Source organism: Tachyglossus aculeatus, chromosome 20, assembly GCF_015852505.1.
Source record: "Tachyglossus aculeatus isolate mTacAcu1 chromosome 20, mTacAcu1.pri, whole genome shotgun sequence".
Classification (NCBI taxonomy): domain Eukaryota; kingdom Metazoa; phylum Chordata; class Mammalia; order Monotremata; family Tachyglossidae; genus Tachyglossus; species Tachyglossus aculeatus.
Genome location: NC_052085.1, coordinates 6,198,422 through 6,214,989, shown reverse-complemented (window position 1 = coordinate 6,214,989; position 16,568 = coordinate 6,198,422). Strand labels below are relative to the sequence as shown.

The 16,568-nt window shown below is 44.2% G+C and overlaps 1 protein-coding gene across 1 annotated transcript in view; it reads left to right on the top strand.

Annotated features, from left to right (window-relative positions):
* Positions 1-11,871, top strand: part of SOHLH2 (spermatogenesis and oogenesis specific basic helix-loop-helix 2) — a 52,573-nt gene extending 40,702 nt beyond the window's left edge. Inside the window, exons 7-12 of the mRNA XM_038761637.1 lie at positions 889-990; positions 3,161-3,308; positions 3,424-3,515; positions 5,098-5,219; positions 7,806-8,071; positions 10,640-11,871. Coding sequence (XP_038617565.1) covers positions 889-990; positions 3,161-3,308; positions 3,424-3,515; positions 5,098-5,219; positions 7,806-8,071; positions 10,640-10,660 — 751 coding nt within the window. The 3' untranslated portion in view covers positions 10,661-11,871. The remainder of the gene's footprint in view (positions 1-888; positions 991-3,160; positions 3,309-3,423; positions 3,516-5,097; positions 5,220-7,805; positions 8,072-10,639) is intronic.
* The last annotated feature ends 4,697 nt before the right edge of the window (positions 11,872-16,568 follow it).

Here is a 16,568-nt window from a genome sequence, read left to right as displayed (position 1 = left end):
ATGTGCAGTGACCAGACTTCTTTCTCTCACTCTCTCTCTCTCTCTCTCCCCCTCTCCCCCTCTCCCTCTCTCCCTCTCCCTCTCCCTCTCCCCCTCTCTCCCTCTCCCTCTCCCTCTGTCCCTCTCTCCCTCTCCCTCTGTCCCTCTCTCCCTCTCCCTCTCCCTCTTCCTCTCCCTCTCCCTCCCTTCCTTCCTTCCTGAAGGTTATTCTCTTCTCCCCACTTCAAAGCCTTATTAAAATCACATCTTCTGTATTAATAATAATAATGACATTTATTAAGCGCTTACTAGGTGCAAAGCACTGTTCTAAGTGCTCGAATAGGCCTTCCCCAACTAGGCCCTCCTTCCTCTCCCTTCTGCGTTGGCCTTGCACTTGGATTGGCACCTTATATTCACCCCACCCTCAACCCCATACACTTTTTGTACATGCCTATAACTTGTTGTAATGTCTGTCTCCCTCTCTAGTCTGTAAGCTCCTTGTGGGTAGGAAGCATGTCTACCAAATATGTTAAATTGTTCTCTCCCAAGTACTTAGTACAGCACTCTACACGTAGTAAGTGCTCAGTAAACACCAGTGATTGATCAGTGGGTGAAAGAATATTGTTTTTTCATCATGAGTATTCATTCAGTCAGACAGACAATCTTTTGAATTTGTAAAGCAGAGAGTTCAGTTAATAGATTGGGAAGCTTGCAGACTATTTTGGCAGGAAGCCTAGGGGCTGACTTGCATAAGATGATGCCATTTGATATATCTGTGCCAGCAGTGATCAAAATTCTGGGGGGGAGCATCCTTTGAGTGTTACTTTCCTTTTTTTGTGTGGAAGATTCTCTTCCTGTAACATACTCCCTTTGACTCTCTTTCCTGTGGTGGTTTTCTTTTGGGTCCAGCTCCAAATTGATAAGCAACAGTGCTGGGAATGGATCGGTACCTAATTCCAAGAAGAGCAAAAGGATTTCCCTTCTTCATTCGGGCAAGGAAAAGCTGAGAAGGTGAGTTTAGATGCAGTTATTTGTTTTCCTCAATAGTGAGAAAATTATGTGTGGCAAATGTCCTTTGTCTAACATAAGCCATAGTAGGAGTTGAATAGTGGTGAGTCCTGTCTTTAAGACTTCAGGACCAAGAATCCACTTGAAGGATTATAATGGTAGTGATTTGTGTGGCACCACTCGTACTCTCCTGCCCTGTCCAGACATGTTCCCACCAAGACACTGAGTGCAGCAAGAACAGTGCTTGGCACATAGTAAGTGCTTAACAAATACCATCATTTTTATTACTCAGCGGTCAGGACATTTCAGAGATACCAGTGTTGATCCTGTGCATAACTGCCTTGACCCAGGAGGCAATGGCCCTGGTAGCTACTGTGGCAATTAGTCAGTCATATATTTGTTGAGCGCTTAATGTGTTCAGAGCACTGCGCTAAGCACTTGGGAGTACAGTATAACAGAGTTGGTAGATATGTTCCCTGCCCACAATGAGTTCACAGTCTAGAGGGTTAATATAAATAAATTATGGATATGTACATAAGTACGATGGGGCTGACGGAAGGGTGATGTGGGAGAAATCCAAGCGCAAGGGTGATCCAGAAGGGAGTGGGAGAAGTGAGGGCTAAATCGGGGAAGGCTTCCTGAAGGACATATGCTTTTAGTAAGACTTTGAAGGTGGGGAGGGTCTTTTGGATATGAAGAACGAGACTTTGAAGGTGGGGAGGGTCTTTTGGATATGAAGAACGAGAGGCAGGATGTGGGCGAGAGGTCATTGGCAACGGAGATGAGATTGAGGTACAGTGAGCTTGATGGCATTAGAGGAGCAAAATGTGTCAGTTGGGTCATAGTACAAAATCAGCTGCAGTTTTTGCCACCCTCATTGACCATCTATTCCTGCTGGCCCGTCCACCGCACACAATGCCCTTGGTGGTCCTTTGGTTCCAAACCTTCAGCACCGATGGTGTGATCCCAACAGGTGGAACCTGATTCCCAGAGCCCTTCTCTTTCCATTGGACCAGCTACAGGGTGAAGAATGCAGAGTCCATTTTGAATACCTCCTGATGAAGGCTGGCACTATGAGGGTGGGACTTCTTAACCAAGTACTTCCCCATTAGGAGAATGCAGTTGATGTTCAGAGATGTATTGTAGCGTTTTGAAGTAATCAAAAATGTGTTCATCCCTAAAGTAGATGTGTGCTTCCCAGAATACTGCCACTGCTGCACTGTTCAGGTATTTTGTAAGCCAGGGTGACCTGCATGCCGGTGTGGGGGTATTTTCCAGGCCTCCCACAGTGAAGCAGATGTCATGGGGAGACTGTCCCCGTGAACTTTGTCTCATTCCCCATCCTCTAAGGCCAGTCTAGTTCTGGTCAATACACAAAGAGGTGCATGTCAGACCCAAGTGGATCTGGGGAGTGTAGTCTAGCGGAGAATCCTCCCTGGCTTGAGACATGTTCGGTTCTGGGGCCCTGTAGGGAGTTGAGTCTGGGCTTGAGGGATTGATTTAGTCCAGGACTCCTGGACTTTTCCGGAGCAGGCTCATACATCCCGAGGAGCCCTAGAACCACCAGCTGTTGAGTTACATCTGGATCCTGGCTCATCTCCACAGACCTTCTGGGGAATATGGCACACACCAAGGCATTTGGGTTTCAATGGTCACTGGGATTTTTCTACATAAAGGGGAGAGAAGACTTCTGCTTTGATAGTGGCCTCGGAGTATCTGTGCATAAATAAACAGTGTCCAACTTGGAGATGGGCTTAAACATTTTCAGCCAGTATACCATTTTTATCAGCTCAAAGCAGTGACAAATCTGTTGTGTCATATTGGCAGTTTACACTAACAGTATGTGTGACCTGCATTTCCGGTCCACAATTGCTGACCAGGGAAATATATATTGCTCTTATTTAACCTTCCACCCACTTTGAGGCCTCCTGCTGTTGGCGTAGTCGTTCTCTTTGGAATTTATCCTGAGCAAAGGAACCAATGACTTTCCTCCTTCAGTTGAGGCCAGAGAATTGGATGTCAATTGCTGTGTTGCAAAGGAAGAATTAAGGTCTTAAGTCTGTGTCCATAGTCTGTTTATTTTGCAGAGACCCTTTTTAAAGAGATTTTTAATGCTTCTCATGTGGCCCAGCCCAAGGACATATCATATCCGGTTTATTCATCTTTTAACTAGAGAACGGATCAAGGATTGCTGCAAGCAGTTGCGTGCTCTCTTGCCGTGTATAGAAGGAAGGAAGAATGATGCTGCTTCTGTTCTAGAGGCAACAGCTGATTATATGAAGTGTATTCAAGAAAAGATACCTCCAGTCATAATGGCACAGGTACTCTGCTTAGAATTCTTTTGTTTTAGCTTGTGTCAACATTACAGTAAATGGTATAGAAAATATCTTGAGGGGTTCAACTGTGACTGTCTATCTTTTTATTTATTTTTTTCAGATCGTGATGGTGCTTCAGAGTAACAAAAGATTTTGTAAGAAACGACAAGTGTTCAACCCTCCAGACCCACCAACTGCTATGCCAACTTCAAGGTACTGCTTAGGGATATGGGCTGAAACAGAATTTTGGGGTAGATTCTGGGGGAAGGGTCCCCTGACAGAGAGGCAGGAGAAATCAGCGAGGCTGGCACCAGTGAAAGCTCAGTTATGGTTAAGAAAAACATTTGGCACCTAAGTTATTGGAGACTGGGCATTTTTACTATTTTGATTACAGTTTGGGGGCAGAGTGTGGGGCTGGTGGGAATCAGGAGAACTAAATGCTAGACCTGCTTTGTGTGCAGGTAGGTGGTAGGCTTAAGTTGACTTTTTTTAGGCCTTTCCTCTTGAGCGAATATTATATGAAATTTAATAGTTTGGCAATCACTATTACAGAGTGCCTCTCCCACACATGCTTCTTGAAATGTGTCCTGTCCACTACTCAGAATTGGATTCCACAAATAATCCTTTTATGGATGATTCTAGAACTAGTTCTTCCAGAGCAGTCACTTATTCTACCCCAAAGCCTTGCTTCCACTTCTTGTCCAGATGAGTCATTCAGCCACTGTTTTTATAAGGATAATTGCAGTCTCCCCACTATTACTACTTGACCTAGCTTTGCACCTTTCCTTACCTCAGCTCACATTTCCTGCTCTCATTCCTTATCTTGATATAATCTTATTTCGCTATTTTGATTCTGTATTGAATTTCCACCCACGTTCATCTAATGGTCAGTCTTCCGGTACTATTTATTCAGCCCATACTGTGTTCAGAACACGGTACTAAGCCTTTGGGAATATACAGAGAATAGGTAGACATGATCCTTGACTTGAAGGAGTTTTCAATTAGCGGATTGTCAGGTAAGATTTTTTTTTCATCCCAGTTGTTTATATTGTCCCTTCTGTTGAGTGCCACATTCCCCTTACTGTCCACCGTTTCCTAGCCTGGCCGCATTGTAATACTTTAGTTTTCTTACTTCTCAGACATTGCAATTTTATGAGGATCCCTGATGGCTGCCAAACGTTCCAACTCATCCACTTAAACTCTAGGCTTCTAGCGCTAGTATAGAAGTATTTTTATATTCTGGCTCTACTTTTTCAGCTGATTTTTCAATCTATCAATGTTCCCATTTGAGGACAGTCTAATTTGCTCTTCTTGTTTACTCTAAATGGACTGTTGGATTTCCATGCCTTTGAGCAACCTCCTTCCCAAGGAGTGAACAGGGGCTTCATATTTTCTGTACACATTAAATTCCTGCTAATTTGTATATTGCTCACCCTCGTTTTCCTTTTTAGTGCCAACAATGTGGTCTATTTTGGTTTTGGTGGAGCCCGTTTTTCCTGTACAAGTTTCTCCATCCCACAAAAAGTCCCCCGGTATTTCATGAATTTCCATTCAAGCTCCTTGCCCATCATCCCATGGCTACATTGAAATCCTGGACCTCGGCTTGAATTTCGGGTCCAGACCATCAAACTGGAAATATTTCAGAGTTTGTGACCAGTGAAATGATAATTTGCATGACTTGATTCCATTTGCTTTGGGCAGTTTGGATTTCTTGCCACCTTAATTCTTGGGCAAATTAGTTTAAGAATGTCAATGAGAGCAACCAAAATCAACTTCTTCTTCTTTCTCTCTCCAGGGATAGCAACGAATCGACAAACATCACTTCCTCTAGAAGAGAGACGGGATTGTGGGCGAATAAACACTTGGACAGAGACAACGTTCCTCCTTTTGGGGGCCCCTTGGATGAAGTCTTGAAAGGTAATGCTACCGGCTTCAATATGCTTGAGCAAGAGAAAAGGATAATAAACACTGTAGGAATTGGGCCTTGAGATGCACGAACAATGAGTTTGGAAATAAAATTGCTGACTTTCCAACAGAGTGCACACAAAGCTATATGTGCTTTGCATGCTATCCTGCCCTCTGAAATGATGGGTTCTAAGTGGCTTCTTTACCAATGAATCCCATTTATCGATCAATTTACCACCTAGGAGAACAGGCTGTTTTATTGGTCCATAAACCACTGAGAAATATTCAGCCATTTACTCATTTCCCCAGAACAGTGTCTTTTTATGGTTTGATAGATACTTTTCAGATATTATGTTCTATGCTCAGAGCCTTTGAGCCTATCTTCTTGAGACGTCACCTGAGAGCCTTTAGAAAGACTCCTTTAAATGGCGGTATCCTCCAAAATGAGCACTGTACCTTATCCCTAAATTGCCCTTTCTGGTTTTTAATAACTAGGATCCACTGGGGATGAATTTGCCTCAGTCCTTTCCATAACTACCTGCTCCCTCTTCTCTCCTGTCTCATATTACCCTTTACTTAATGTGTCCAATTCTGGGTTCAGTTCTCTGGCAGAGGCCAGATAAATGTCAGGCTCTTTCTTGAACAGGTGACCTGTTAGCCGGCTAATGATAGGAGAATTGCTGTTCGTGATCCCCCAACCCTCGCACAGTTCAGCAGGGCAAAGGGGGAAACTGGAAACTGAAAGGATGGAGATAAAGAATTTTGCCCTGAGGTTAGCATCCTGAGTCTGCCTTGGGACTGACTGGGGAATCTCCCTGATTGACAGCCCCAGCCTGTGGGCTGGCAATTCTGCACCTTCACCTCCTCTCCCGTTCCGGCTGCTGGGGGAATTTTCTAGAGCCATCTGGAGAAGCAGTGCTCCCTTGCAGTCAGCTCAGCTGGTTTGGAGATTCCTGGGGCAGGTTTGGAGGCAAATCTATCAATCAATCAATCGTATTTATTGAGCACTTACTGTGTGCAAAGCACTGTACTAAGCGCTTGGGAAGTACAAGTTGGCAACATATAGTGACAGTCCCTACCCAACAGTGGGCTCACAGTCTAAAAGGGGGACTAAAAGTCTAGTGAGACAAGACTCCAGGGCACTATTTATCATGCCCACAAGGTACAGTCCCAACTGGGTATAGGCTAGTTTTACTTTGCCCAATTCAGATCCCAGGTGGAATTTCAGCCCCAAAATGATCTTTCCAAAAGCACCTTTGCCTTTACAGGTTACTTATATTAATGTCTGTCTCCCTGTCTAACCTGTAAGCTCACTGTGGTCAGGGAACATGTCTGTTCAACTCTGTTGTATTATACTGTCCCAAGTGCTTCGTTTCAGTGCTCTGCACTCAGTAAGTGCTCAATGAAAACCACTGATTATACCCAGCCAGGCTGAGGGTACACTTCTCAAATCAGGAGAGGAAGCGTCCTCTTGGATGTAAACAATTTTCTTTAGAGAATTACATGAGGAAAAAGAACTATTGAGATTTAACTGAGTGAGAGCCACTGTAGTTTCCCCCTCACCCCTTCTGGCCAATCCAGAGATCTCAGTTTTTTCCTGTGTAGGCGGAGTAGTGAGTCTGAAAAAGCCATGGCTAATATATTTAAAATAACCCTGGCTGAATGTGAACATATTTCTTTCTTCACTGGGGTGATTGAATCAGCACAGATTAGGTCAGATAAATGTCAGTAGCCCACAGGCAAATGTCTCGGGCCCTTGTTTCAGGAACCCACTGCAGCATCTCCTTTGATTCTCATTCCCCACTGACTCTGAATCAGCCTTCAGCTCACATCCTAGGAGGTTTAGATTATCGGCTTCTACTCTCGCAGCTCTTCCTTTTATGTCACTTAGAGAGATAGCTCTGGAAGACTGGATTATCAAAGGGAAAGTGACAAGAGAGAGGAGATTCTTCAAGGTTAACTTTATGTGAACTGCGTCAACAGTTTAAAGAAAAAGCACTATGAAGTTTCAAATTCGGCACACCTGGGTTTTAAAAGAACGAAAGAAGTGGGCATATAACTTCATGTCACATTTTACCTCTCCTGATTTTCAGGCTGTTCAGGGATAATATTGCCTGTGGTTAAATTGTTAACAATGTGAGGTTTTTTTTTTAATTTTTAATTAAGTTTCTGTGAAGTAGGCAGATATCTAATCTTGTATGGTGTAGTTATGCATTTGATCTCATCACTATTCCCTAGTCTCTGCCCATAGGTAACTAAGTTCCGCTCAAAGCTCCATGTTGTGTAGAAAAAAGTTATTGGGTGTTTTTTCTTAGGGTTCATACTGAAAAGGTTGAGAGACACCTAATTCAGTCTCTTTCTGCTCTTTCCCTCCCAGATTGATATCTCAAAGTAAACTGAAGTGGCACAGATTTTTCACTATTTGAATTCCTTAAGTATATATATATATGTTGCTCTCCTACCAATGTCTCTACATAGCTATGGAAAAATCCATTTCACTTGGTAAATGAAAGTCTGCAAGTAGTTTTGAAGCTCTGAAGTTTAAAGTAAGAAATGTATCCTAATACCCCCCTCTTTTCTATTTCTTTTTTATTAAAGGAAACTCTAGTTCTGCTTCAGAAATTGCTGATGGTGAAGTGTGTAAGAACATTATTCCCCCTGCAGTCCTCTCCCTCAATTCCTTCCATACTTCTCCTACTGTCAACTCCCATTCCCAAATTGCCTCTTGTTGTGACGTAGCTGCCAAAACAAATCAGAACTCCTCAATTGGTTTTCCATCTGTTATGACAACAGTCTCTGAATTTCCATCTAACTCCAACAATTCTAGGTTGACCCAAGCCAGTCCAGCACCTCACAGCTACTCGGTGAGTCCTAATTTGGTACAGTTATTTAGTAAATTAGCCTGCTTTTTAGTGTCACTCTTTTGCTGTCCTATCCAAAAGTAGACAGGGAGTTTATTGCTCAGACAACCACCCAGGCATCTCATCGCCATTCGCAAACTGAAGGTAGGCTTCAGAATTTCACTGCCAGGATCTGTCAGGACCGGCTATTGAACAGATCATTAGCCAGAACTGCAGTGTGGATTTAGACCTACAACCTGGCATAGGTTCAGGAGAGCTATAGGAACCAACAATGTAAAAGCATCCAATACCATCAGTAGACCTACGTTCTGGCAGCTCTTAAGTAAATGTGTCTGCTCTAAGAAGTCCTCCCAGACCCTAAGATTTCTGTCTGATCATCTGGTGAGTTGTCTGAACTGAAAGTTCTTTGTGTGACTCCAACAACTTAGGGTCAGACTCCCCAGTGAAATAGGGCCTGTTCTGTTTAACCCGCTCTTTGGTGCTGTGGTTGGCTGATGTAGTCAAGAACCTGGGTACCTGGATTAAAATGTGTCCACAGTCTCCTGGAATACTTCTCAAGCATAGCAGCTTTTTTTTCTGTTTTGCAACACAAGTCCTGAAAAGTCCCCCAGTTGCAGTTCAGTCAATTGTCAGTCGGTACATACTATTGATTGGCTGCCGACTGCTGTATTCTGCCAGCTATGCTCTAAAAGGCCAAGAGGCTCCCCAGTGGGAAGGAATGTGGTGGGACGATAAGCTGGAAAGTGATCAAGGAAAACCTTGCCCCCAGCCAAAGATTTTTTTTGCTGAAGGCTGTCACTGTTCCTTGGCTTCACTTCTCCAGTATTGCGCTGTCGGCAGATAGAGAATGGAGTGGGGACACTCTGGCTGTCCTCTGGGAGCGTGATAGGGAGGGCAGAGCCCCTGCCTACCAGTAGGCTTGACAATTGTCGCAAATGATGTGAGGGATGGTTGGAGCTATTAATCAGCATTCTGAGTTTTCATCAGGCCTGGTCGTTGAGGGCTTTTGGTCACTCTTCAGCTTTTATGCCTATCTTTCCCCCTTGATGATGGTGATATTTTCACCATCAGTGATGATACCGTCAAATATGGGGGACAGCTCTCTGTGGAAATATTCCCCTTTGCAGCAGTGTAGAGTCTGCGTTCTGTCCTTTCTCTTTTCCTGTTCTTCTTTTCTCCTTTCTTCCTACTCTACTGGAGGGTTTCTTCCCTCAAAATTTTCTTATTCTGTGCAGAATGGGTTGTGTTTCTTTGCAAGCACTTTTGGTTGGTTGCCATTTAACTTTCAGTTCCCTGGCTCCCTCCCCTTTCCTTCACACAGTTGGCGTTCCTCACACTGCATTAACTCCTCAGCATTTTCTCCCAAGGCTAACCCCATTATTTCTGGCCCTTAGGCAGTCTGCATAGCGAAGGCACTCTGAACTGGTTCTGACCTCACCCTATCTACTGTGGTTTTCTTTTAGTCATTCTTTTTCCATTTGCATCCTTCTTTTCCGGTTCTTGCTTTCCTTTCTGGTCTTCTTTCTCTCCCTTCCTCTTACCAGCCCATTCCAGGCTAAGCTATATCCTTTCTTTCTCCAGAGCTTTTGACTCTCTCCCATTTCCATCAGCACCTTTTCCTTTCATCCAGCAAAGAGGTTTAGGCACTGAGAAGGTCCTGCTAGAACAGAGAGGCGAGCATTACTGCATTTTTGGCTCCCTGGGCCACAGCACTTTCTCTCTCTCACTCACGGTCTCTTGTGCATTCCTGAGTCCCCCGGCCCCAGCATCACCTCCCTTGTCCCACCGACTTGGCTTCTCTCCAAGGTTCTCTCCTTGGTTGGCAGGAAAGGGAAGCGGAGGCCCCAGTGGTGAGGGCTGACAGATTCCTGAGAGTGAGGATTTTGGTCTCCTCCCATGCAGCTGCAGCAGAAGGGAATGGAAGGGATGGCTGCCAGGGCTTTATCCCCAGGCCCTTTGCTTGGGTTTCTGGCCTTTTGAGGAGTGAGTCTTTGGGCGCCATGACAACAAAGGGGCGCGACCGGCCTTCTCATCTGCTTGTCTCAGCACCAGAGGCCCGTCTTTGCCCATGCTGGCACTTGGTGTTAGTAGCCCCAGTAGAATTTTTATGATACAGATGGGTGGTGAACCAGAATTTAGGAGTTGCCTGCACAGATGTGTTTCTAATGGTGTAGATGCTGTAGCTTGTTATCCTTAATTTGTGAACACCCGGGTAGGCCTTCTAATGAGAACAGCGGTTGGCCAGGAGTACATTCTTTCTCCGAGGGGACACCAAAGGGCTCTAACATGTTGGCCATCGCTTTGCGGCACAGCTAGGCTCTGAGGGGTTAATCGATGAGGGAGGCTGGAAAGGGAAGCAAGAGCCGGCACAAGAGTCCCCACTGGGTCTCCTTCAGTAGAAAATGAGAAACCGAAAACCTAAGCCTTAGAGACAGAGCGACTAAGCTGGAGCCGGAGCTGAAGCCAGGGACAGTGGGATGTGGAAACCCGGATGTTCCCCCGGGTAGGGTTGGAACCTCGTGTCTGGGCCGTAGTCGTAGGAGTAAGAGAGCTTATATCTCACATCCGCAGGGACTGTTTCAGCCATATTAATACTGCCGGCCCAGCTGAAAGGAGGACTGGGGGAGAAGAGCAGAACGGTTCCATTGTCACGTGACTTTTCATGAAGTACGGGCAAAGCAAAACTCATCAAGGACACCCTCAAGTTGCGGAACCTGAAGAAGTTTAGATTATCTTTTTTTTACTTTTCTGGACAGCTGCTCTTCTGAAGATGAAAGAGCACTTGGAGGAGGTCTGCTCACATCGTTCTCCACCCGAGCTCAGGCTCACGGACACGGCCCTCCATTTCCGTTCCGACATCGAATCACCCCTGGGCCAATAATTTAATTCCGCAATAAGAGAAAATCAGTAGTTCCTGTTTGCCGGTGCCCTTTAGAGAGAAGCCAACTCTGTCCCCTGGAAGCAAAGCCTTAAAGAGCACACGTCAAAATGTGTTCATCATAGAAGTGCCTTTTGCCTTTTAACCAGCAATTTGAAATGCCATTGATTACTTTATGCATTTCCCAGCAATTTGGAAGTAGTTTGCCTGACCTTATTTCACTTCCTGATTTTTATTCCCCGGTCCAGGGTTGGCTTGATACCTTTACTTTATCTCTCACTCACCCAGGACCTCATATGCCCTTCATGCTGGGGAGATGTGCTTAAATTCAAAGAAAAAATGTAGATTGATTTTAGTACTGTCAATTATTTGTATTCATAAGATATTTAAGGTTTTTTTCCCACCTTTTATTGTTCATAAGCATGTCCACGGTTGGCCCTGAAGCTCATAAACATTTAACATAGACCAGACCAGAACTTCCTCTTAAAGAATGAGTCCAATTTAACAAAATTTTCATTTGATAGGTTTAAAAGTGATTTTAGAAATGAGAATGACTTAGTTTTCATGTTTGGCTTTGCAGTTTTATTTAGGAAAGTAAAAATTGTAGAATTGATAGGTTTTTCATAAACGTCGGATAAGTGTAGATTTGGGGGAAGGGGACTGTTCCAAAATTAATTTAAAAGTAAAGCACTTGATTTTGCTGGATAATTATGAGTTCACCTCTGAAGACCTCCCTACTCAGTTGTTTGGCTCTGATCACTGGGGTAAATGTTCATCTTTAGACTAGGTGAAAAGTATTTTTTAACCCAAATCAGACAAACTGTGACCTCATGCCTTCTAAATCTTGCAAGATGATAAAAATTGCGAAGTTTATGCCACTCTTAGGGACTAAAGAAAATGCAATAAAACAATCTGTTCTATCAGATTCTGTAATTTCATTTTTCCTTCTTAAACAACTTTCATAGATATTTTGTATTTCAGGGAAAACAGTATTGGGTTTAAATTTCTGCAGTTAGTAAATATTCATTCATTCAGTAGTATTTATTGAGCACTTACTGTGTGCAAAGCACTGTACTGAGTGCTTGGGGAGAGTACAATATAACAATAAACAGACACACTCCCTGCCCACAACGAGCTCACAGTCTAGAGGTATTGTTTTATCTTGGTTTGTTAATAGTTGAAACGTTTATGAAGCTTGCATCACACCTGAATAGATACATAATGAAGATTTCTTCTTCAACTTGGATATCCTGTTGGATTCCCATAGCTGCTACCCAGTCTCCTAAGAGGTATATAGTCAACAAGTGGACATTTGACCCAGTGCTCATAAATGATGACATAGAATTAAAGGCAAGAAATAGGGAAGAGGTGTTGTATTCTCCCAAGCGTTTAGAACAGTGCTCTGCACAAAGTTAAGTGCTCCATAAATACTATTTACTGACTGATCGAACATGGGAGGAGTTAGGTTGGTTTTTGTGATTGTTGTGTTTGTGCAGAAACTCTGATCATTTTGGCAATACTAAGTTATTTGTTCTCCGAACCTTCTGATGAGGGGAATGGGAGTTGTAGGGAAAAGGTCACTGAGTGAAGCCAGTGAAACTTTTGCCAAATGATGATGAATGTATTTGCAGGCATCTGATTGTGTAAACTGGGCCGCCTTGAGTGAAGGACTAAGTGCAACTTATTTTCAAAATACTTAATCTGATTCAATATTTTAAAAAATTCAGGAACAAGTGAGCCATAGATAGTGGCTCAAATTTCCAAAGTACTTTTTTTAGATTAAAAACATTTGATTATTTGGATCAGATTTGAAATGGTCTGCACCCCAACAGTTGTCAATTAAAATTTCCTTTTGAACGGATGAAGTCTTGGCAGTTTTCTATACCAAGATTCCACTGTACATGCTGGGTGACAATCACCTCCATTCTGTCGTATAGTTGATCTGCCTTCGAAGGGAGTGAAAGAGGAAGTAATAAGCACACTGTTCTCTTTTGGATCATCGGAGACTGAGAACTGGAGACTTTGGTCACCATGGAAACTTGAAGGCGATCTCGGAAGGCAAAGAAAACCTTCATCTCCATATTCCAAAGCTGCTCTTTACTGCACAAATCCATATTCTCTCCCTGAAAAATCAGCAAGGCACTGCATCATATAGCAACCATTCAGCAAGCTGATTCATGTAACTCCCTCTTATTTTGGCAGCTTTTCATGAAAATATGTTTCTGCCTAGATTTTGAAGGCCAAGGTCAAGCATGCAAGAGGCATGTTGGGAGGTGGACAGCTTTTTCACGGGACTGGGCTTGGACCCTCCTGAGAATAACAAATTCTAGGAATACAAACTACTAATGGGCCCAAGCTGACAACTGCAGACTGCGGGTCTGTAGCGCAGAAAGCTGTCAGAGGATAGGTTGTTTGGTTTTTTTCTTCCCTTTCTCTCGTTCTTTCTTCCCTTGTCTCAGTGGTTATTTTTCCCCAGGGGAACTGCCAAACATTTATCATTCCAAGAACTTGAGTCTACCCAGCTATCATGTCAGCCTTTTGTCCAGATAACCAGATCCTGAAAGAAGCTTCCTGATTTAAAGCTCAAACGATAGATACAAAATTAACTTGACTTTACAGGTACAGTCAAACATCTCTGCACTGTTTCTTTTTTTGGTCTCAGAGAGGAAAAAACTCCTCACACCTGAAAGGAGTAAATCAAAAAGCACTTCCCTATAAACAAAAGCAAGAATGAATCTTCCCTTGGAGTTTTATTCCCTGGCAGTACAGGTGTAGCTCCCCAGGCTTCAGGCTTCCAGTATAACTGGAGTAACCCACTCCAGGATCATTAAAAATAGAAAAAAGACCCAGGAAGGCAGTAATTTTGGTTCTTTCAAATTTTCAGGTTCACTTTCCTTTATAACAAGAGAGGCCAGATTATCCTCCCAACGTTTTTTTTAACCCCTAATGGAGCCCTTTGCTTAGAAGAGTGATTTGAGCCATTGCCTTGCTGAAGAGGCCAGGGAACTGCATCTCTCCCCTAGTTCTGACCCTCAAAAGGTGTCAGAACTAGAGAAGTGAAGAAAGTATCAGGTCTCAGTTGTCAGCCGAGTTTGGGCCAGCCAGGAAACCCAAACAAACCTTCGCTTCTCTTTAGGATTTGAGACTTCAAATGAACTAGAGAAGAACCAAAAAAGATGTACAAACAAACTTCGACATATTTAAATTGTTTTTCAAAGTGAGACCATTCTCGGCTCCGAACCTTGGATGCGGAATGACCTCACTGAAGTGTTCGGCTGAATCGGGGTCCCTTGACAACAATCTGCAACTCATCAAAGACCCCTCCTCAACATCTGCGAGGGGAAGGAGTGAAGGGACACCCTTCCTCTGACCCTCCAGTAGTTTACTTTCTGCAGTGAGAGCTTGCATTATTTCAGGACAAATATTATTACTGGCCATAAACTTGCTCAGCATTTTAAGCTCTGCTACGGGTGCTGAGTAGCAAAGAATGTGTTTATGAAACTGCCAGGACCCTTCCTTCCCAAGATGGGAGACATACAAAAAATAACTTTAGAAACAGGTGTTCTCAACGGGTCGGTCCAGAGAGGTCACATTTGGGGATTTGCACTCAGCGCCTTGGACCCATTCCAGGCTGCTCTCAAGCTGAGCAAGAAGGGAAACCGTTCAGTCCAAGTGGGAAAAGATTGGAGAAATTAAGTGAAAAAGAGATGTTGGTGGAGGTGATTGACTTTATAATTTCCGAGCAGTCACCTTTTACATATAGACAGCATCTATCCAGGGGAAATTGTCCACATGAAATTTATAAAATGGAAACAGCTTGGGTTGATTGAACCCCTTTTATCAGTATCATCTGGGCATTTTCCTCCAAATGCTAATGAATCCTAACTCCTTTTGCTTCTTTAGACAGCAGAGCCAAAGAACTCACTTACATGGCCAGATGTGAAGTATCGGTCTGTGACCTCACCCATCGGATAAATTTGAGTAATCCAAGTTTCAACCTTGGTTTTCGCGTTGGTATGCTGAATCCTTGAAAGCAAATTTTCTGGCACATGCATCTGTGAGCCTGGCCATAAGACTTGGAACAGCGTGGGTTTAGTCTTCCTTCTGTTCAGCCCCATTTTGGGCCTCAACTCTCAATTTCCCCAGTTGTCACCTTCCATGGTGACGAGACAGGCTCCTAAGGTAGTGCAGGATCCTACGCTTCAGCAACTACGGATTTTAAAGGGCTATCTAGTGTCTGGGAACTGTGTGATAATGTCACTTGGTGAGGGTTTTAATTGATGCACGTAGTTACGTTGATTGGGCTCAGTGGATACATTTACTGAGCACCCAGAAAGTGTAGAGCAGCATTCCATACATAGCCCACAAGGCAACGGATTCACGTTCCTTTGTAATGTGTCTGTATTGTGAGAGGTGTTTTCTTGTAGACTGATGTGCAGTTAGTTGGGCCTTTTTTTTTTATAATGGCATTTATTAAGCGCTTACTATATGCAAAGCACTGTTCTAAGCACTGGAGGGGATACAAGGTGATCAGGTTGTCCCACGTGGGGCTCACAGTCATCATCCCCATTTTACAGATGAGGGAACTGAGGCTCAGAGAAGTTATGTGACTTGCCCAAGGTCACACAGCAGACATGTGGCGGGGCCGGGATTCGAACCCATGGCCTCAGATTCCAAAGCCCGGGCTCTTTCCACTGAGCCACGCTGCTTCTCTTGCCTTGTTTTAGAACCAACCCAGATGTGAAGGGTGAATCCTGTAGGTAAGTAAAAGTGATACTGCAATGCCCTTGCCCCAAACCTGGTACCTGCTCTCCCTTTTTCCCAGTGGATTTCCTGTCCCCCTTCCCCAACACGCCCTACCCCCTCCCTGGCATGCAGAACTCACCTTCCCATCAGCCAGAGATACCAGCTTTTCATTTTGAGCATTTTAGAGAGGAGCGCTGGGAGGAGATGAGCTTCAGAGAACTAATTGGAGAAGCAGCGTGGCTCAGTGGAAAGAGCACGGGCTTGGGAGCCAGAGGTCATGGGTTTGAATCCCGGCTCTGCCACATGTCTGCTGTGTGATCTTGGGCAAGTCACTTAACTTCTCTGGGCCTCAGTTACCTCATCTGTAAAATGGGGATTAAGACCGTGAGCCCCACGTGGGACAACCTGATCACCCTGTATCCTCCCCAGCGCTTAGAACGGTGCTTTGCACATAGTAAGCGCTTAACAAATGCCAATTATTATTATTATATTATTATTAATAGGCTTGAAGGTCACCCATTTGGGATCACTGTAGCCCCCGATGGGAAACTCTCAAATCTTGTCTCACATCTTTGGGATGGGCAAATCCGAGCATCCAGCTCACACTGCGATGGTGGCTCCGGTCCCCATCGCCACGTGGTGCCCGAAACTGCTGAGCAGCTAGGCTCAGGCCCTGCCTTCCTTCTCTTCTCTGTCCATTGCAATCAGTTCACGGCACCAACAACTGTCTTTCCTGAGCCTAGGTCAGCCCCTCCCTAACGTCACCCAACATCACAAAGCTTCCGAGGGCCGTTCACATGGAAACTCCTTCATTGGGCTTCCTGGCCCTCCCTCCTCTGCTTTCCCCAGTTAAATTGAGTTCATCTCCCTCTGCTC